This window comes from Sphaeramia orbicularis, chromosome 13 (assembly GCF_902148855.1).
Source record: "Sphaeramia orbicularis chromosome 13, fSphaOr1.1, whole genome shotgun sequence".
In the NCBI taxonomy this organism is placed as follows: Eukaryota; Metazoa; Chordata; class Actinopteri; order Kurtiformes; family Apogonidae; genus Sphaeramia; species Sphaeramia orbicularis.
Window position 1 is genome coordinate 44407069 of NC_043969.1, and position 22521 is coordinate 44429589.

The window sequence follows — 22521 nt, forward strand, 5'->3', positions numbered from 1 at the left end:
TCAAACAGGGGGTGCAGCACCAACGACATTGGTTTGTAAATCCACAATCGATAAATAATTCTAACACAGAAATGTTAACTAATTTCATCTGTAGTACAGAGCTAGCTTTTGTATATTCTTCTGTATATTTTGTTCGTTTCAGGAGTTCTAGCATTACTTTAGTAGCACATGTGTATTAATACTTTATTCTGAAGCCCTTGCACAGTTCACTTTTTCTTAACACTGTGATATGTGTATTTTATTTTATTTTTCTTAAACAGTCCCTTTGCACAAAGTGTTTTGCTGCTAAATTGAACCGAGCTGCTAAACTGATTTTCATTGTTTCTGTGACAGTGACAATAAAGTTCTATTCTATTCTATTCTATTCTATTCTATTCTATTCTATTCTATTCTATTCTATTCTATTCTATTCTAATGCGTCATCGCTGATCACAGGGATCATGGTAACTACACTACAAACAAAAAGGTAAGGATATTTCTTTTGTTTTTTGTCTTTTTTTGGTCATTTTTGCCATTTGTAAATAAAAATGTGTTTCAATTCAATTCACACACAAAAAAGTAAAAAGCGTTGTCCAAGAATCCCAACTGAAAAAAATAGCCCAAAAAGTAAAAATATCCTTAACTTTTTGTCTGTTGTGTAGCTTCTTTTTTTCCCCCCAAGAATTTATTTATTAATCGATAGAACATACAAAAAATAGAATATAACAAGAATATACAAAACATCAGACATTCTAAGCCATAATAACCATAAACTAATAATAAGAAGACATAAAAAACATTTAAAAAATTAAACATATATAGACAAAATATAAATAAATGCATAACTAGAAGCACTCGGAGAGCGCAGACCTCCGCCAAGGCTGATCAGTGGCCCCCCCCCCCCCCCGTGGGCCCCCCCACACCAAGGAGGTTATGTTTTTGCCAGGGTTTGTTTGTTTGTCTGTCTGTTTGTCTGTCCGTTAGTGTGCAACATAACTCAAAAAGTTATGGACAGATTTTGATGAAATTTTCAGGGTTTGTTGGAAATGGGCCCCCCCGTGGGCCCCCCCACCCCTGATCACCACCAAAATTTAGTCATTTCTTCCTTATCCCATTTCCAACAAACCCTGAAAATTTCATCAAAATCTGTCCATAACTTTTTGAGTTATGTTGCACACTAACGGACAGACAAACAGACAGACAAACAAACAAACCCTGGCAAAAACATAACCTCCTTGGCGGAGGTAATAAATAAATAAAGGAGAATGAAAATGAAGATCCAACAATAAGTAAAGGTACAGTTAGAAAAGGAAAGAAAAATAATGCTAACTAGGGGTTAGGGTTAGTAATGAGCATATGTCCATGTGAGCAAAGGACTGTCTTGGCTGAACACCAACAGGAAATAGAACTTTCCTGCTGCATTTTTGATTTCTTAAGGGTCTCACGATCTTGCTGTTTTGGTTTTTTTTTTTCATTTGTAAATAATAGGCGAAAAGCGTGTTGTAACGAAAGCTCTATTGAACATGTACCGAGTGAAATATTACTGAAAATTCATTAATAATGTCTTACACTACAGCGTTACAGCAAAAAGTAATCTGTTACTGTAATGAATTACTTTTGTAACATGTTACTCCCAACACAGAAGTCATTTCACATGCTCAAATTTAGCAGTGAGTGGTATTCAGTGTCCTGGCCTTACAAAGTACAGGCTACGAGGCTATCACATTGTAAACTGTAACATTAAACCCAGGGTCAAAACTTATCAGTGTCAGACAGAAACGACAAGCGATAAGTGAAATTCAAGCAATGTGGACGTGTGCTTCATATGTAGCTGTTTGTCAGACTGTCTGTGCTTTAACTGATACTACACATTAAAAAACTGTACGCTTTCCCAGAAATGTTATAGCCACATAGTAAAAAAACAAAAAAAAAAACCCCAAACCAAAACACTACCTTCTCCCAGGGTCTTTCCCAGGGTTAGTTTATGTCTGTCCACCATAACGTCTTGGAGTTTCTGCTTAAGCTCGTCGCTGATGCCCAGACTGTTCACTGAGGAGGGGAAAAAAAAAAAAGGAATTTTAATTGTGTTGCAATTTCTTGAAGGACTTCAGCAAAAAAAACAGCACTCTACATTACTTTACCAAAACCACAAAAAAAAAAAAAAAAAAAAATTGTGTCGGGAATAAACACTGCCAGACGTACTGTAACCGACACTGAACTAAAACAATTGAGTCTATCTGTAAACTCGCTAAAATATAAGTGTGCATTAAATCTGTTTAGTTTATATCATATTGTTAACACAGACAATGAGACTTAAAGCTGTCTGAACATTACATTTTTGCAGTGGCATTAAAAACTACGTAAAGTGTTTGGATAAGTTTATAAACACATTGTAGAAAATCCCATGACCTTGACAGGATTTTTTTGTTACAGAAACGTCGGCTTTATGATACATTAGATCCGTATTTAACATGACCCGTCTCTTAACACTGGAATGATATTAAAACTAAGTGTGTTATAGCTTTGTTATCCTATCAAATAACACAGACTGTACTAAAAACCTTGCATAAATTACACGAAAACAATGGTCATCGCAGTATTTGACATTTCCCTGGAAAAAATCTAAATCTTACCAAGTGTATTTTTCTCTTTTCTGGTCAAAATATCTCATCACATTTTAAATAAGACATAATCATCTATAGCGTAAGTTTTCAGTGAGATATAAGAACGTATTTTTTGACGATAGATGTGGAAAATCTTATTTCAAGAAATCTTACCAAGATCCTTTTCACATGTTCCATTGGCAGATTTTTTTTTTTTTTTTTTTTGCTTGAATTAAGCAAAAAAAATCTTGAATTAAGCAAAAAAAAAAAAATCTGCCAAAGGAACAGGTGAAAATTATCTTGGTAAGATTTGTTGAAATAAGATTTTCAAGATCTAGTGTCTAAAAATAAGTTCTTATATCTCACTGAAAAGTAACTCTTTAGGTGATTATGTCTTATTTTAAGTGTGATGAGATATTTTGACTAGAAATGAGAAAAATACACTTGGTAACATTTTGATTTTTGCAGTGTGCTGTCTGGATGCGCTTCATGTAACTAATGGTGTCCATATAGAGGCAAAAAAAACATCAACATCTACTGTTCATTTTCTAGCAGTTTCCACAGATTTGTCTATTCATTTGCTTTTGTAATTTTTTAAAATTTTATTTAACCAGGAAAAAGATCCCATTGAGATTAAGAACCTCTTTTCCAAGGGAGTCCTGGCCAAGAGACAACATGAAACACAACCTATAGTTACAACATACAGTTACCTCAGACAGTTACAACAAACAATAATTCAATAATTGTAGTGACTTTATGGACACCCTGTAAATTGTTTTAATACACTGTGTCCTTGTATATAGAATCAGATGAGGTCCACTATGAGGTAATTATCTGAACCAGTGTTTAGTGTGCAATGCCTGACTGAGCGTGCAGAGACAGAGTTGAACTGGACTCATGAGGTCAGAGGATTTAAGGTGGTTTAAGTGTCGCTCTGTCCCGTCGACCAGCTGGCTGTCACTGAGCTGGAGATCCGGATCGGACCGTGTGTTTTCACATCTGGGCCAGGATATGACAGGGCAGCAGCAGAGCTCTCCACAGCTGCCGTCGTACTATCAATCTGCCACGCGTCCGACAACAATGTGCTCAGTCCACAGGCATGTTCCAACACATGTTAGTCTGTCCGGCTATTACCCAATGAGTGCATGTGAAAACCAGGGCCTCGGGGTTTGACTTCGTCCTGAGAATCACCCAAAACTCTCGGTCCACATCGGCGGCAGAAATCCCACCCAAATCCCTCCAAGCTGACCCCTTTCCTTTATTCCCAAAGCACTTCCCATTCACTCAGAGTACACATTATCTCCACATCTTTTCTCTCGGCTCCTCTCATTTTACGCACTGAATACTTTTTTTTGCCTTTTTTTCCTTTAGTTTTTCGTGCCTCTTGGCAAGCTGAGACTTGTGTATGAGGCCTGCACAAATATTGTGCATACACAAGGGACAATGTCAGGGCTTGAATGAGACCCAGCTGTGTGAAATCTGAGTCTGTGTGTTGTGTTTACAGGTATCTCTGTCTGTAATCGCACAGACAGTCCACTGCTAACCACTGGCTGTGTCGCTCCACCTGGACGACACGTAAAGGTGAAATGACTTCACCCCTGACTCTCATCTGGTGTCACGCAGATGTGCATCACATCATTCTGTTTTTAATGGAACCGGATCCTTTTTTACTCATTTCTGACCTGTCCAAAAAGCTGCCGTCTCTCACTTTTTTGTCCGCGTCTTTGTTTTTCTAACTAAAACGCATGAAAGAGTCACATTTTAATTTCCTGATTGCATGGGACACAGGTTCATGAGCTGATTACCTGAAACACAGATATTCCACTATTATTTTGACAATATTCTGAATTTCATATGAGTTATGTAAAGGTGTAAAGGGGGGTGGGTGTTTACATTTGAGCAATTAAATAATGGGCATAAAGTGCAGAGAATAAAATTCAGTGCGCAGATCAATCCTCACATGGTAAATTCGTTTTGTCGGTGCAAAATGTCTGTGGGAAAAATCTGATATCCTCAAAGATATTGTCAAACTTCTGCTAAAAATCTTCTTTTTCAAATGTAAATAATATTTCAAAGGAAAAACATGACAGAAATGAAGTGAAATGAAGCTACAAGAATATATCCTCAATCTAACGTGGACCTTGGAGGTCCACGTTAGAATCAGCCCCGTAACGCAGAACTGGGCAAGCGCAGACTTTGAATGAAGTCGCTCAGAAAAGGAATAACGGATTTTGCGTTGCGTTGGTAGTTAGTGAACTAAGAGCGAGTCCAGAAACGGGATAGTGCAAAATACGTTAAATAGATGCATTTTGTGTTGCACTTAATGATTTAATGAGGGAGCAGAAATAAGCCTCGGGTTGGTTTGTCACAAACATATAGTTACATACTAGAAAATTCTGGTTAAGGTGAGACAGCAGGAAAAATTGTAACTTTTACATTTTTTACAAAACAAGAAAGATAGGTGTTCATTTTTGAGAAATAAACATATTGTCTCGTTATAGTAAATAGTAAAATCTAAGATAAGATTATTTTCACATAAATCCCAGGGAGTTATTTTGACATCCTGGGGAAAGTTTTCGCACATGTGTAGAACAAATTGGGTTTCGGGGACGGTTTGGATAGTGACTGTACTGAAACCAACTAGGCAACAATTTGTGGCAGAGATGAACGCCTAAATGAAAATCCCACATTTCTGGTCAGAGGGAGAAACAGAGCTACTTTAAAACAGTATGAAAGATGGATATGTGTAAATATCACAACCAGAGGACGGTGGTTGAACAGACGACAGATTGAGGCTGTGCCTGCATCAAATAAAAGTGGAAAAAATCCTATTTTGACACAGAAGGAGGATGCATGGCTGCATGCAAACCATCATATTGGTAGGGATGTTGTTATTTATGGAATAAGGACAAAAAGTGGAATATTTCTTGTATGTAAACAGAGTCAGGGTCATTGTGGAGAAAGTCTGACAGCTCTTTCTATCTTTTTCCAACCTTTGATCGAGCAGATAAACCTTTATTGAAATGTAAACCTGCTGATGGATCTTATAACCTGCTGTCACTCATTAAGATTACAGTTACACAGTTGCTTCCACTGAAATGCTGGCTGTCGACCGAGGGCAGGTGGGAACATGCTCTAATGTGACTGTGTTTTTTGCATTATACAGTATCTTTCCTGGGGACAGAGGCAAGTTTAGACAAGCTGAGATTCACTGGAACCTCTTTGTCAGGTGTAAACATGAAGTGTCATCTTCCTGAGGCTGATGCAGGATGAGGGACGGGAACTCACATGTTGCCTCCGTTGTCCTGCGGCTGTAAGTCCGACGAGCCCGGTACCGGACCACCAGCTCCCCGCTTTCCATCATGGGCTCGAATGCCTCTCTGTGAAAAAAACACACACAAACAAAACAGAGCAAAAACACAATGAGTGGTCACTGCAGCAGATGTATAAACACAGCTGAAAACGTGGCTATGCTCCATAATTTACAAGAATGGCTGGTGGTCTCTGGAAACAGATGTTTTACTCCACATCCAAATGCTTCAGAATGCATGCAGAAGTTAGGCAACAGGGTCAGTGAAATAAAAAAAAAATAAAACGTTTTCGGTTTGGCAGGGCTATCCAGTCCCTCCCTTCCACCCACAAGGAGCCGTAACATCATACGCACCCAAAACGCGTCTCCTTACGCCGCAGCTTGGCCACGTAAACAGCCATGAGCACAGCTATGGACACGGCGCCAGCGATGGCCATCACCACATACCACCAGTGCCAGGAAAAGGCCGGGGGCGAGGATGGACCTGAGGGAAGGGGTGTGGACACAGACAGTGGAAGGTTAAGGCATTTAAAGTGAAGGTGAAGCGACAATGAGAAAAGGCTTCATCCTCTGACAGTACAGAAATAGTCTAAAAAAAGAATCTACCAGTAATATTTAGTTCAATCTGTTGGGATCTAGAGCATCTGGTAAAGATTCTTCACTGTGTCACGGTTATAAAACACATTATGGAATCAGATTTATTAATAGAATCAAATTAAACATCTTAAATAGAGAGAGGAGAATGAAACTCACTGAAGCAAAGACATCTCTAAAAAGTTATTTGTGTGATGATGAAGTGGTTGTCTTTTTATTACACTCAAAACAGCCTCACCAGAAAGAACCAGACTGTCCTGTCTAAGCAAAAAAAGTGCCCTTAGGGTAAACACATTTGACTTGGCATGGTTTCTTAAAACTAGAGTAAAAGCCTGCCCAGTCAGGCTATAATGGGTCTGAACACTACAAATAAGTAATGGAAACACAGTTTAGCTGCATATTAGAGAACCTCATCACTTATGAAAACCAACACACGGCCATTTTTCTTTTTAATTTAAATTCACCCCAAACAAGAGTTTTTCCACATTCTTGATACTCCTTTTTTCAGTATAAAAAGTTTTTTGAAGATTTGTGCCTGTTTGTCTGTCTATAAAACTACAAAAAATAAAAAAATAAGAAACTAGAATATAAAATTTTACAAACAGGAAATGAATAGAACTAAAGTTAGTATAAAATATTAACAGACACAACAATATTAACATAACAGTATGTATAGCTTACTCCATTTCTTAACTAGGAGTTGCTACTGTAGAGAAGAACTGTGGAATTTAGGAATGAACATAAGGGGCTTCACGGAAACCCTGACCTCAGCCATACTATTTATATATTAGATATCTGTCATCTGTTACAAATCTGTTAAAGACTAAGCTAACTGTTGCTAACGTTGCTAACAGCTGTTAACATAGCCGTAAGAAAAGCCTTCTGTAATTAATTAATTCTGTATATAAGTAATTATATATTTTAAAATTAGGTACATATAGGGTAATTCTCCTTGACCACAGTGTTGATGAAAATCTGGAGTTGGTCCCAAAGTGTCTTCAATGGCAGACTACTGCTCCTAATGTGCTAGGTGCTAATGCTAATGCTAATGCTAGGTGCTATGTGTATTAGGTTGCGTAAAATGCAGAGACTGCATTTCTCTGTGGAGATTAAAGCGAGTTTAAAGCAGACCTTTAATCGCTAACCTTTCATAGCTGAATTTCCATTAAATGTCAAGTAAATAAGCAGTTTTAAAAGCTACAAAAATGAAAATACATATTATTTCTTTGTAAACTGATTTTGAGCAAAAAATTAATTGGTGCAGTTGTCACACATGGCTCTAATAGACAGTAGAAAAAGTAAATCAGTCACTGTTTTTCATCATCTGTTTTTCACAGTTAAAACAGAGGAATAATTTAAGTGCAACCATTGAACTTCATCTGAATATTTCAGAAGACAATGCCCACCGCATCAGAATATACTCAAAGAAAGTGTTTCCATTTTAACTCTTTTTCAAAAAAGCAACGTGATATGAAATCGTGTAAATATACACGGCACCTTTAATTGGCGTGTTACCTGTACGCATAATGAGCTCTCCATGTGTATATTCATGTCACGTCAAATACCACACACTGAGGGTTAGGGTTTAGGGGTTAAGTGTTAGGGATATGTTAACTGAAGACCTTGAAGTAAATTGACACGCAATCAAATGGCGCTGAATAACATGCAAAAGGATGAAAATGCGTACGTATTGCACGCCAAATGCCATAAGAACTGGTGTGATATACAATACGATTTCATGAGATCAGAATACAAAAAAGGCAAAAATAACCACAAGTGGAAAAACAGAACAAAAACATTTTTGCTTAATTTGGCATTTCAATAAGCATTTCCTAGTTCAAAATGTCAAAAATGTGCATTAATATATTTATGTAAATACACTTACTGCGAAAGAACCAAAAGGATGATTTTTTTTACAACTACACAATTAAGTCTTTAAAATTACATTTTTTTGGTTGCTTCAGTGAGTTTATTTCCTGTTGATTACACTTCTTCAACAGTTTTCTGCAGCGTCATTCAGTTTTATGACATGACTTGACATTATATTACCTTGTATAAGGGTCATAATGGGACTAAAGTTCATAGACTGGCTGTAACTGTTCTAGTTTTGCTGGGAAACACTACATGCAGTACATTTATAGCATTGTTCTGGTCAAACTGTCATATTTGTCAAACTAAATCCACACTCTTCTCTTTCTAAAAATACGCTCACATTTGCTCTGTTGTTAAATGTCTGCAAAGTTGTCCCATCTCTCATGAAATCCACTGCTAAAACTCACACAACATCCACCCACTGTTTTTAACTTTTCCTCCCTTTGGCCATCACCCTCCCCCAGCTGTCCCTGCCTCTTTTTCTCTTTTTCTATCTGCCATTCTTGTTGTTTGAATTGTCTGTCTGGCTCCATTAGACTAAGCAAACAGAGATGCTACACTGTTCCTGCCTGTTATAAATATTTATGATGCGTCTCCTCATTCACCCCCCACCCCCCCAACAATCCTCTTCCCCTTTTCCCGTCTCCCTCACATCATCTCTTCTCTTTTTTCTGTTCCTTCCTTTTTTTCTGAGATGTTCAGGAAGGAAATGAAGGAACCCAGTGACAGAAAATAAGAAAGAGAAGTTGTGTGGTGAAAAAAACCCTGTGATCTCACTTCCCGTTACAGTGTCAATAACTCAAATAGGTCATGGAAGACGATGTTGGTCACTCTTACCTTTAAATTCCCCCATTTCTGTAGAAGTGAAACAGAAAAAGCACGAGTCAGTATTTTTGTATGTATGCCTTGCAGTTTATAAAGATTGAATCCTGGATTACTGTGAAATGCTACTGAATCATTCTACTTCCATTTGATATTTGAGAGTCCATTATAATTCTATCTTACTTCTTTATTTTATTTTTTACTGCATGCTTCTTACCCACTCCGTGTTCTATATGTGCACCAAACCACTGAAGTACATTCCTAATAATGTGAAACCTGTTTACTTACATGATTCTGATTCTTATATTTTCATTAATACTAGAACTCACCACTCAACAAGAGCAGTGTCATGATAAATGGAAGAAATGGACAATTCTCATTTCAAAGTCAAATTACTAAAATCAAATGTTAGTCACAAAGGTTTTTTATGGTCACTGTATCCCAAATGTCCCTCATGTTTGTTTTGTATTGTACAGAAATCAAACCAAAAAAAATAAAGTGTAAAAAAAATAAACAAATTAAAAAATAAAATACTAGAACTCACCAGGAGTAATCAGCATCAGGGTCTGGGTTTGGGTCCAGGGTCCCTGTCCGGCCCCTGTATAGGCACATACTCGAAAAGTCACATTGGACAGGGGGAGGGACAAGTTGATTGACAGCTCTGAGTCCAGTCCAGTGTCCACAACAAGCTGCAAAGAAAAACAAAGAACAAATGAGGCTATGTTTTCGTTTGCATATATATAAACATCATGCACATTGTTATTCATTTTAAGAAGGGATGAGATTATTTCATCTTCGCAGAGCAGCGCTACATCCTCACTATACAAAACCAACATTCTGGTCACATTTTACACAATCATCATGAGTGATTTTCATGATCAGCATTCAGGTAGAGTTTTGTTCTGGCTAAATTTGTTGTCAGTTAATAATAATGTTAAGTTGACATGGTAGTTTGTGCATCTCTCTTTAACCTGTAAGAAAGAAAACTAACGATTATGTTTGACAAATGCAATACATGTTAATTTGCCATAATAGATACATTCAGGAAACTCTTAACCCATAAAGACCCAGTGTTACTGTTGTGGCAGTTCTAACTTTTTTTTTTCTCTACATTTAACTTTTCTTAAGTAATTTATCGCCATTTATTTATAATATTACCCTCTGTGTTTTGCATTTTTTCAGTGAAAATTGTGTATTTTCCTGTATTTATTTTACTAATTATGTAGATCTTCATAAAGATCAGAGAAAACTCAACAAGTGACATTTTTCTGTAAAATATATCATTAACTGAACATAAACCCAGTGTGTCCATCCACTGTCATTGATCCAACTCCATGGGTTTTACTGGTGAATCAGTGTTGTAGAAGATGACAGTGTTTCCACATTCACTACGAAGCCTCTGAATGTCCAAATGGGTCATATCTGATGACCATGAAAAGATGACAAACTGTATTCTACACCAATTATTTACTCGTATTGATAGGACTAGTGGATCAACAGGTATTAAACATTTTAGATCAGTAGATGGTTTTGGTCTTTACGGGTTAAACTGAAGTTATCACACAATTTTAGGACATGCAACTGCAGCCATTTGGTATTAAAAAACATCCTGTGGGGTGGAGGGGGGCTCGAAACACCCCAGTTATTTTACTGTTAGTTGAGGCAAACAGTCTCATATTAAGCAAGAAATCTGCCAGTAGGGTAAGCACACTTTATTTGGCTATATTTCTTACAAAATTATTATAAAATTAAGTCTAATCACAGAAGAATGACTAAAAAACCTACAAAAATACCATTTAAGTAAGTTCTACCTATTACAGACAATGGAAACACAGCTCTTAAACAAACTTGTTAACCTGAGAAGCTGCGCATGTGGTCTCACTCTTAAAATAAAATAAAATAATATTATTCCCTGGGGTGATATTATGTAAAACATTGCTTTAGTTTGTTACTGGGGTAAAATTTAGTTCAGTATAAGCTGTAATATCTTATCAAGACAAAATCAGGTACATTTTCTCCAAATGAGATTACATTTCTGATATAAAACATGTTTGACAGGATTATTTTTCTTCTCACAAACAGCCTTATTTCCCAGAAACAAGGATTTTTTTTTTCCCCTTCTTTTTTTAGTGTAGCCTATACACCTAAATGTTTAATATTGTGAGCACTGGGACAAAGATTATATATTGACAATTAGCAATTATATAATAACAAAAAAGGCTGGAATTTAAAGGTTTATTACATGACATATTAGAAAGAAGTTCTGTGTAAGATATGTGAAATGAAATTTACAATGTATTTTTTCATTGTTTTGAAGATTTTCTTTTTTTTTTTTTACACTGGTTCACATGTAATTCTGTAATCTGCGTATTTTAAATAAGCAAATAAAATACATGTTCAAAATATGACTTTTTCAAAATGTGCAGCTGTAGTAGTAAATGTTCAGACAAATGGATATTAATGCTATTACACTGATGCTGAAAAGCAGGTGTCGATCTACTCTTCTACAAGGTGATTATGACTTGATAAGTGTTGCTATAAAGAATTGGGCCGATAAGCAGAACTGATAACGACCTGTGTATAAACAGAATGTTTTAACAAACTCTATAGTTTTGGTTGTGTGTCTCAGACTGACCTGTGGCTGAACAGGCGTGCTGTACTCCACCATATAACCCTGTAGTTTTCCGTTCAGATTCCCAGGAGGCCCCTCCCACGCCATCAGCACCTCTGTCCCATTTAACACGGCCGTCACGTTCACCGGTGGGTTTTCAGGCACTGAAACACAAAATACAGAACTGAAGGCATTTCACTTTTGACACAGCTCCATGTATTTTTATTAGGAGTTCAGGAGGCTAAAGGCTTCAAGGAGCCACTGGGCTGTAGGTTAGTCAGGCGTGTGCTGTTTTGACAGCCTGCAGCCTCCAGGGTGTGGGTAACTACAACAGCTGGAGGGTGAAAACATCAGAATGTAGAGAATTCAGCTTTATTAGGACAAAAAAGGCAGGGGTGATTAGTTCAGGAGCTGCTGCATGGCTGGGTGAATACAGTCCCTTCTATCCTGTTACTTTTTCTCTGCCCTTTTCTTTTGCTGCCCCATAGAGAAGGGAGTAAAAAAAAAGGGAGTAAAAAAAGGCAGCAAAAACACCCAGCGGAGGGAAAACCTAGCTGAATAACACGCTGGAAATAGTCTGAGGAATCTGTGTTTGTGTGTGATAATCCTTTTTGCATAGAAACCACTGGGCTTATTTCTGTTAACACAGTTTGAGTCCTGTCACTCTTTGTCACTTTTTGCTCGAAAAGTCACACAAACTGGCTGGACGTCCACCCACCCACACCCACACCCACACCCACACTAACACCCCCCCACACTCACTTACTAAATCAGAGTGAGTTTGGGAAACACGGCCCAGCCTATGGATGATGTTATCAGGAAGCATTTGGAGGCTGATTGTTTCCACATGTGGTCCCTGTTCTGCCTGCCAGCAGCAACAAAAACAACCTCAGAGTCAAGTTCGTCTCCACCTATGCTCCGTCATCCATCGCTCTCTCTCTCTCCCTCTGCCTCCTTCTCCTCCTCTTCTTTTCCTTCACAGTCCCCTTTTCCCTTTTCTCCTTCCTCCGTCATGTCTTTCTTTCTCCTTGCTTCAAGTCCTACATGATTACATCTTCTCCCTCGCTGCCCTCGTCGTGGTAATGCTTTGTTTTTTTTAGTTCAAGTGAAAAGCGATGTTCATTGACGTAAAATGTTAGGTGGGGAAAAACAGCCTCACTTGAAAAAAAACCCTGGCAGTAGAATTTGGATAGATTCAAAAGGCATGCAAGAAAACCAATTCAGTGCCGGTGCTGAAGCTGAAGAGAACAAAACACTTCACTCTATTCTTTTGTGTTCCATATGAAAGCAGGCCGGGTTTGGAGCGAGCCTGAGAAAACAACACTTTCCAGCCACAATTAGTCCAGAACAGTGAGACGTTCACATCTGCATCCACGACAGACTACTGTTACACATCCTGTTGTCTGCTACTATTGATGAAGACGAGTCAGATAACCACACTTGGAAGCATTTACAGATCATACGGAGGACTTTTCCTCTTGTCCTCTCCGTCTGTTTGTGGGTCAACACGTGGAAGGAAAGAGGTCATTTTTAAGCCAAACACTGAGTCATAGAGCTGGGATCAGGAGTCTGTTTTTCATAAATGAAAACAAACTCAGCACTACAAAGGAAACATGGATCCCAGATCAGTCGCAGCTCAAATGTTAGTGTCATCAGAAATGTCACAATGTTGAAGGACATCCACCTCGTTCCAGTTTTTATGGAGGAACAGTCTGTTGTCTGTCTCACAGTTGTCTAATGGTTGTGGTTGCATTTTTTGCTGGCGATGGTATTAAACAGGATTAAATGTGACACATGTGTGAGTCACTTCCATTAAGATGATGACTTTGGGGTACAGACAGATACGATTCAACAAATGTCCATCTGAAGTCTTTTAGTGGCCTTTCCAGTGCAATGAGTATGTAAAAAGTACACAATAGTAGTTGTAAATATCTTAAAACCACATCAGATGTGACTACACCATAAACTGAATAAAAGAAGTGACTGAGGACACTGTGATGTCACCCACAGGGTTGAACACTGACTTTATGAAGCTTCGAGTTTCACAATTTGATCCTCATCATCTTGTTTTTTAGAAAACAGAGGGAACTGTATTTGGAGAAGAATGTGGAGAGCAGGGGGTGAAACTTGCTAAGCTAATGCTAATGCAAACTTATGGAAAACAAAGGCCACAGCGCTAAATTCCACCAAAAAATTCCAGGTTCTTGATGAATGTTAACACAGTTGTGTTTTATTGCAACAATGTCAACTCTGTGTTATGTATAAATACGTTAATTACTGCGAGTGTGCCTAATTAGCAGGCTAGCTGACACATCATATAATCCAATACAATTAAAGCTAGCATTAACTAAAGTACGTTATGTTAACAGGCTAGGAATGAAGTACCTGAAAACTTCATTAAATATTTGTCTTGTTTATGTAACTTCTTAAGCACAATTACAGTGGAGCTGTCTGTCAGGGAAAATTATTAAACAGAAGGTCATAATGTAAAACACAGGCAGCATCCACCTGTTGACTTAAATGCTCTAGGATCCAATATTTTTTTTTGCATCACTGGACAAAAAAATCCATAATTCCCTTCCAGTATATCGTAACTGAAGTGGTCTGAGAGAAAACAAGCATTCTGCCCCATTCTTTTGCCACTTACAGGTGTTTTTAGACAGGTAGGTGGGTTAAAGACATGAATGACAGCTGTAATTACCAATCGCTGTTCAGATCCTGTCAGACATGAATTTACTTATCTATAGCTTGATACAGAATCTTAGTGAAGTGGTTTCACTTCACAGCATCAGCTCCTGTAACTTTACATATAGACTTTTTATTTGGACTGACAGGAGACAGATGCATGGGGATAATGTGCGTCCTAAAAATTTGCTGTTTTCTGTCCTGATTTTTTGTCTCCTGCTGCTTTGATTGACACAACAGATGATTTATGTAAAAATTAAGCTGTGTAGATTTGTCATTCAAAGGAAAGTTAACTACAGAGACCAAGGCTGGAAAAATGTTTATTTATGCTGTGAAGTTCAACAATTTAACCTATGATTTGTGGTGGGGATTCACTCGTTTTTGGAGCCTCTAGTGGCCACTTGAGGAACTGCAGGTTTTGGAGGTTGCCAGTGGGACTACACTTTGTCTCTGTTGTTCATTTTGTTTGTTTAGTTTTGCTGGCTGCATTTCTGAGTTATTTTAAGAAGAAGGAAAATGGGTTTACCAAATGCATATGTAAAACATAATCTCATTGCAGCTTTAGGATTAGAAGGGCAACATGGGTCGACTCGCTTCCTCTCCCACCGACCAGGCTTCACCCCCTCCTTTTCCATCTCCTTCTCTTCTCTCATCCTCAAGGGAAAAAAGTGGGCTTTGGGAAAATAGCTAAATGAGTGTTTTCTCAAAGCGCCCCCTTCCCCTGTTCGCCTCCTCTTCCATCCATTCCTTGCCTGCTCCCACCATCAAGCCACTTTTTTTTCCCACAGTGCCTCGCTGCGTAAAGAAATCACAGGTCATGTGAGGTCAAAAAAATGAAAGATGAAGGAGTGTAGTTGAAAAACAGGAATCAAAGAGAAAAAACTTGTTCGACTTGTATGCAGAAGCAGGAAATAAATTCCTCTGCAGTGTTTGGAGGATTTGAGGTGGAAAAGATTGTTGAAGGGAAATCAGAGAATAAGCTTTCCCAGTTTACTTGAGTCTAAGAAAGGATGGGAACAAAAAAAAAGAGTTGGCAGGAAAAGAGCCTGTTATGAAGTAAAAAACGTGGAGGAATTAAGGAGGAGACGGAGGAGCGGCGAACGGCGACGGCTGTGCCAGGATGACACATGTAAGAGATAGTGCAGCACATATCTGCCCAATTTATTAATGAGAAACAAATGGAGCTCAACAAAGAACCGAATTCAGGCCTAACAAAAGAGCCTCATGAGAGTTTAGTCAAAGACGTGGAAAATAGTCTGGTCTACCTCTCCTCTTCAGCTGTTAACCTACAATGCCTCCTGAACTATCTCTGACCACCACATGAATATTATTATGTTTTTTCCGTTCTCTGACTCATAAGTGCAAAGAAAGAAGCCAGTGGAATAATTAAGCAATTCTGTTGTACAGGAAGTTATACAACTTGGCAAAACTGTGGATTTTTCCACTGAAATGAAACAAAAGTTACTCTAACTTTAATTAAATGGAGAAATGAATCTTGCCTTAAGCCGGTGTGTCTGAAAACTACTACTTTTTGTACATTTTAAAGAGAGTCACTTCTTCCCTTTTTCTGTCCATGAGAATTGCTGTGTTAAAGTGTTTCAGATTCTAAGCAGCTTCCATTATGGAAAGCCCCCATCATCCATCCAATGGCGTATCTCTCCTTTTAGTATACACTATTTCCATTCCAATTCATCCAGGGATAGAGAGAGCATGAGCTGGCATGGAAAATCCCACCTCCGTTTCAAACACACAGCAGCCTAGCGTTACAGTTTGGACAGTGTACTGCAATCCTAAGTGAAGCCTTTCACAGCGTCCACCCTCCCTCCGTCTCCACCCACTATGTCTTCAACCCTCGTCCACCTTCCACCTCAACAGTTTACATTTTCACAGAGGTACAGCGAGTCATGGCTGGCATCCGTCATAAACACAGACGAAGTTTAAGCAGAGCAGGAAGTAATATTATGACTAATGGTGCACTGTAACCTGATTCTCTCTGCTCCTTGTCTTAATAAACTCTGTTACCGATAAGTCTTGACTCACTCAGAATAAAGCAGAAATACAGTCATCAGGCTTGGATCTGCAGTGAATTAAATTCACCGCAAAATGTGTCTTGAGGCAAAAAGTAGTTTCTTTCATTAAGCTGTACTCCAGGAACCATTGGAGGTGAGTTTTGGGAGTCGCTTGATTTCTAGGCAAGACTGGGAGTAATTAGAAGAGACAACATAGATGACAGGCAGACCTCGCAATTATCAGCCCACGCATCTTCATGACTACTCTTTTATTCCACTATTAAAACCAAGGGGCAAGGACCTTGGCAGAAAAATAAAGACAAGGCGTAAGTATGTTAAAGTTGTAATAAGACCATTAGAAGCAGTTCCAAAAAGCCCTGGCTCCCACACTGGACTTCTCAATAGTCAATAGTTTTTTTTCCAGGTCTCATCCATGTTATTTATACTCTAATAAGTGATCTGGCCCATCTGTAATGTTTTCTCCAGTAATCAGATCCCAGGTCAAATAGAAGCTCTAATGCCTGCAGGGTTGGACTTTGATTGACAGGTCTGTGTCACAGCTGGCTGACCTGAAAACTGTGCTTTCAGAGTTTAGGTTTATTTAATAAAACACATTTTTTTCCTGACAAACAGTCTGAGTACATTTGTGGTTAATAGGTTTAACTAACAAGACCAAAATGACACTGGTTTGCAGTATTTGATGAAGTTCCCAATTTGACCAAGTCAGTAAGATAACATTTAACACAGGGGTGTCAAATATGAGGCCCGTGGCCCAAAACCGGCCCATCAAAGGTTCTGATCCGGCCCGCGGGATGAATTTGCAAAGTGCAAAAATTACACTGAAGATATCAACAGTCAATGGAGTCAAACTCGTTTTAGTTCAGGGGCCACCTTCAGCCCAATATGATCTCAAGTGAAATAATAGGATAATGACACCAAGTTGTCTTCTTGGTTTAATGTGGGAAAAAATATTATATTATGACTATAAATAGTGACAACTCCAATTTTTTTCTCCTTGTTTTAGTGCAAAATTTCTTTAATGAAATTATTAAAATATTTATTTATATTTATTTATTATATTTATTTATTCTCTCAAGTCATTGGACTTCATCTAGAACGTGTGAAAACACTTAAACATGCCTTGAAATGCTATTAAATGAGATAAGAAGGGCTTATTTGTGCCTGGTTGCAGGCAGCAGCATTCATCCTGTTCTGATTCCATTACACAGCAGAGCTGGGAGCAGAGTTGGACTTCAACCGTAACCGGTAGATAACACAGCGTGACCTTGAGACACTTTAGAAATGTGATCCTACACTCAGCCACACAAGACGTGCAGGTTGAAAACAAACATCTCCTCACTTAAGAGGCCCTCACCTCCTTCTTTGGTGCGTAGCTCCACCCAGGGCGACCAGTCTGATGGGCCCTGGCTGCTGTGACAGGAAACCCTCACAGCGTAGAGGCTGTGGGGCTCCAGGTCCCCGATGAGGTGGGTGGCTGGTGGGATGTTCACGTTCTGGTTGTGGATCATCTTATCAGGCCCAGATGTGAAGGGCTCTCCTGAACGTTTAGCCTGCAATGTTTACAGAATAAAAACAGATCAACAAGTGGTTGTAGCCTCTTAAGCCCAGTTGCCCCCGTCATGTCGTGAATAATTTAATAAAATAACAGACCAATGAGACAAATTCTGCAGCACTAAGCTAACACTAAGCACATCAAACAGTACAAATATTTTTCTGCTTCTAAAACTCACGGAACAAGACAAGAAGAGAAAAAATAAAGGGCGCATTATGAAGTGATGATTATGAAGTTGGTCTTACTTTTGTTGTTTTCTGATCATAACTTGGTTTTATTTGAATGAAGCCTCTGCTTTCAACTAACCTTTTGTTTTGTGTTACACTGAAATGATTCCTACTGGAAACAAATGGCCCAGAGCTTAACAGGTTAAACTTTGAACATTTTCAGAGTTTTGGGTTTTTATTTTCTTTCATTTTATAGTAAGTGTTTGTTTAGAGCAGCTAGTGTTAGCATAGCATTCATTTAATTTTATTTATTTATTTTTCAAGTATTATGAGGAAATCTTTAATTTATAGAAGCTGAAAAGACTTAAAGTTGAATGCCATCAAATATGTAAGATTTACACTCGTTTCACATGCTTATGTCAAATTTGTCTGTTTCGTCTTTAGATTTGGTCCCTTGTTGATGTTATCTAACATTTCTAAGCTAACAATAGCTTGTGTTGCACAGCAGCTGTACACAATTGGAGTAAAATGTTGAAAAAAGGCTCATTTTAGTGTCGTTCATGCTGCAGGAGTGTCATTTTTATTTCTGTCAACAAAATTATTTTTAACTACTAGTTTTAGTTAATGATAATAACTTTGTTAGCCAAACTTGCTAACAAAGATCATGAATGATGAATAAGGTCAAATATTTAATTGTAACCAAATAAATCCAACTGTTAGTATAACTGTATATACAATTTGACTGTGTTTGTGTTCTTACATAAAAGTTTGTGCAGGGAGCTAGTTGTTTATTTACGTTAGCATACTCCATTTCTAAGCTAACTGTAACTTGAGTTGAAAACCGTTTATTTTGTGCTGAAAAAGACCAACTTTTTGGCACAAAATAGACTCAAAAACAAAGATAACATAGATCATTACTGCATATTGAACATTTACAGTTTTGCAGTTGTAACTGTGCTATTTAATTTGTACTTTTCACAATATTATAGTCAACTGATACTGCTGTTAGCTTAGAAATTGAGTTAGCTAACATCAATAAACAACCAGCTGTCAGCACAAAACAGACTCCAATACAAACTCCAACTTCTTACATATTAATTCTTTGACAGAAATACCTTTCCACTGCTGGTATTGATTTTCATTATTTATTATAACTGTGACATCAGTATTAATTCTGGTAGGTTTTTCTGACAAAGAATGTTTAATATATTGTTTAAAGTTGAATCACTGACAGTAATAATAATGCTCGATGCTTATTTTCTCCTGCTCAGTATGAGGTTGGACTGTGTCATGGTGGTAATGGGGGTTATTTGGGGTTAATAGTCAAAAATCAGCATCAGCGCTGCTTTGAACATGACCCAGGCTCAGCAAGGTGCACTGAAAGCAGAACTCGTCGACCGAAAATCGCAGGCTGAAAACTGCTGCCTCTGCACTCCTTCTGTGGTAAACACATTTAAAGAGGAACACAAGGCAGAAAAAAATGCTTGATTGCAACTATTTAAAAACCACATTAAAGTTGTTCCATTGTTCTCTGCTGCGTTGCTCATTATCAAACAGCTCCTGCAGACGCCAATCTGGGCTTCACAGGGTGGTCTTACAGTGAAATGATACACCTTAACACAGATATACGACCTGTCCGTGCACAAGCAGGTGTTGGTGCGTACAGTAAAACCTGCTTTAAGAGCCTTTTACAGCAGCACTATGGGTACTCAAAGGTTGCAGAAGTGCCCTGATATGTCCATGTGAGGCCGAATGAATGAAGAGGGAGTGAATACTGGTGTGTGAGTGCGAGAGGGAGAGTCATTCCTGCCTCCATGAATCACAGTCCAGCCAGTAAACAAGTGTGTTTAATTCAATAATACAACTCAGCTCTGAGTCACACTTCAGCACGCATTCCCCTCCAATGGCTCAGACCCGAAATACCTGCTGTCACTGCCTTTTCCTGTTTTCTCTAACGCACTTGAACTATTCGTCTTTTGTTCTTTCATTCATTGCAGTTTTCCTTTCTTTATTTGTCTTTGTGTCTTTCTTTCCTGGGGTCAGTTTGAACACAGACTTTCTGTCGTTTACTACTGATGTGTGTAAATGCATGTGCTTTCTGTTGGCATTTGTGGATTAGACTGACTTTCTTTCTTTCTTTCTTTCTTACTTTTTCTAATGTTTTTAATTACATTTGACTCTTACACATTTGCGTTTTTGACATCTATTTATCTTTTCCTTGTTGATGGCCATATATATTTATTTTCTGTGAATGACTTGTATGATGTGAATTCAGAATAGAGTCTTTCTTTCTTTCTTTCTTTCTTTCTTTCTTTCTTTCTTTCTTTCTTTCTATACTAATGTGTTTAGTTACATGTGCCTCTTGTAGATGAGTGTTTTTGACGTTTATTTTTCTTTTCCAGTTGACAATCCTATATATTTTTTTTTAAAGTTTTTACATTTTTTTTCTTATTTTTTTGCATGGTCCATTCTTCTTTCTTTCTTTCTTCTTATATTAATGTGTTTAGTTACATGTAGGTGAGCGTTTTTAACGTTTATTTTTCTTTTCCAGTTAGCAATCCTATATTTTTCTGTCTGCATGGTCCATTCTTTCTTTCTTTCTTTCTTTCTTACTTCTTATATTAATGTGTTTAGTTACATGTAGATGAGCGTTTTTAATGTTTATTTTTCTTTTCCAGTTAGCAATCCTATATTTTTCTGTCTGCATGGTCCATTCTTTCTTTCTTTCTTTCTTTCTTTCTTTCTTTCTTTCTTTCTTTCTTTCTTTCTTTCTTTCTTTCTTTCTTTCTTTCTTTCATACCTTCTGTCTGTCTTTGTTTCCATTTCTGGAACACAGTAAGATCATTCTACTCTCCACACTGTAGCTTTTTTCATGTTTCTCGTCTCCACACAATGAACCGTTAAAATTCACGTTTGCCCCATTTTTTCGCCCCTCGCCTTGTTCCCCTGTGAGGGTAAAGGGGTGAGGGGGAACAGGAGGGGGGGGGGCAGCAAGAGGTATGAGGGGCAGCTTTATTAGAACCAGACGTTTAGGGGTGGTGCTGTGCTGCTCCCTTCTTCAGGAGAAAATATTCCTCGTCTCTGCTCCGAGCTGTAATGGCCACAGAGTATGATAGAGTCTGAGGCAGAAACAGAGGGAGTGGTGCTACATTAGTCCAGGAGGCCACTTTCCCAGAGTGAAACCTGATCCACTGGTACACGAATAAAGAAGGGAGGGGTAGAGGATGAGTTAAGAGGAGAAAAGAAAAGCCCGTTCGTATTCTTTTAAAAAATTGGGTTCACAAAAGGCCGTGGACATCCGGTCTGCAAACAGAGTGATGTGTTTGTTTAACAGGCAGGTCAAACAGTGAGCAGTGATTTTTCTGGGCTGGTTTTCTCAGGTAGGTGTGGCATTCCACTTTAAGATGTATTTCATGTCGTCTCACCTGAACAGAGCAGCGTATGATTGGGTAGTCGCCACCAAAACCAGGGTGCCAAGAAACATGGAGGCTGTTCTGAGTGATCTCCACAGCTTTCAGGTTCTGAGGTTGGGATGGAAGGACTACAAAAAAAATAAAAACAACTTAACATATACATACAAAACAGGACTGAACCAACAAATGCATTCTTAACACAGCAAACCAATGAAGAAAAATATCCAAAGACGTACCGGTGATGATGCCAGACCCAGAGGTGGCCACGCCCTTCCGGTTATGGGCCTCACAAGAGAAAGTGCTGGTTCTGTTCAAACCTGGACGGAAAAACAGCAAAGACATGTGAAGTGGAAATATTTGATCTATTCTAAAACCAACAACCAGCGCTAACAAGCTGAGCTGGACATAATCAAGATGTGAGAAACAGTGTGAAAGTTCAGACTGAAGTGTGAACAGTCTAAGGGGAATAGTTTCCATAAGGTAACGTGAGCTCTCTGTCAACAGGATCATGATAAATTTAGGTTTAGTGTGTCAAGTAATTACTGAAGCACAGATCTTTTTTATCAGGAAGCAAATTGAATACATCTGACATGCACATGCAGGTCTGCCTTGGAGCAATCAGTCTGCCTGTCTGCCACATTTCATCAAAATACAAATGCCAGTTTACTTTGATTATCATTAAAAGGTTAAATTTCATTGGCTCCTTCTCAGTTCATAAACAGTTTTTGGCCTTCACCCTGTAGCTAATGTTGTCGTTTATGACAAGTGAAAAGTATTTTTTGCTGTAACTTCCCCTTTTTAAATATATTAAAGTTTTAAATTACAAATAATTGAAGGAATGGTCACTCTGATTGACAGGTGGGAGAGTGAAGTTTGTCTGCGC

At 38.2% G+C, this 22521-nt stretch overlaps 1 protein-coding gene across 1 annotated transcript in view; it reads right to left on the reverse strand.

Moving 5' to 3' along the window:
- Positions 1–22521, reverse strand: part of axl (AXL receptor tyrosine kinase) — a 62720-nt gene that overhangs the window by 18908 nt on the left and 21291 nt on the right. The window contains exons 5-13 of the mRNA XM_030153127.1: positions 21875–21955; positions 21651–21766; positions 17861–18056; positions 11816–11955; positions 9725–9869; positions 9196–9213; positions 6247–6376; positions 5871–5962; positions 1933–2028 (exon numbers count right to left, since the gene is read on the reverse strand). Of these exons, the coding sequence (XP_030008987.1) occupies positions 1933–2028; positions 5871–5962; positions 6247–6376; positions 9196–9213; positions 9725–9869; positions 11816–11955; positions 17861–18056; positions 21651–21766; positions 21875–21955 (1014 nt within the window). The remainder of the gene's footprint in view (positions 1–1932; positions 2029–5870; positions 5963–6246; positions 6377–9195; positions 9214–9724; positions 9870–11815; positions 11956–17860; positions 18057–21650; positions 21767–21874; positions 21956–22521) is intronic.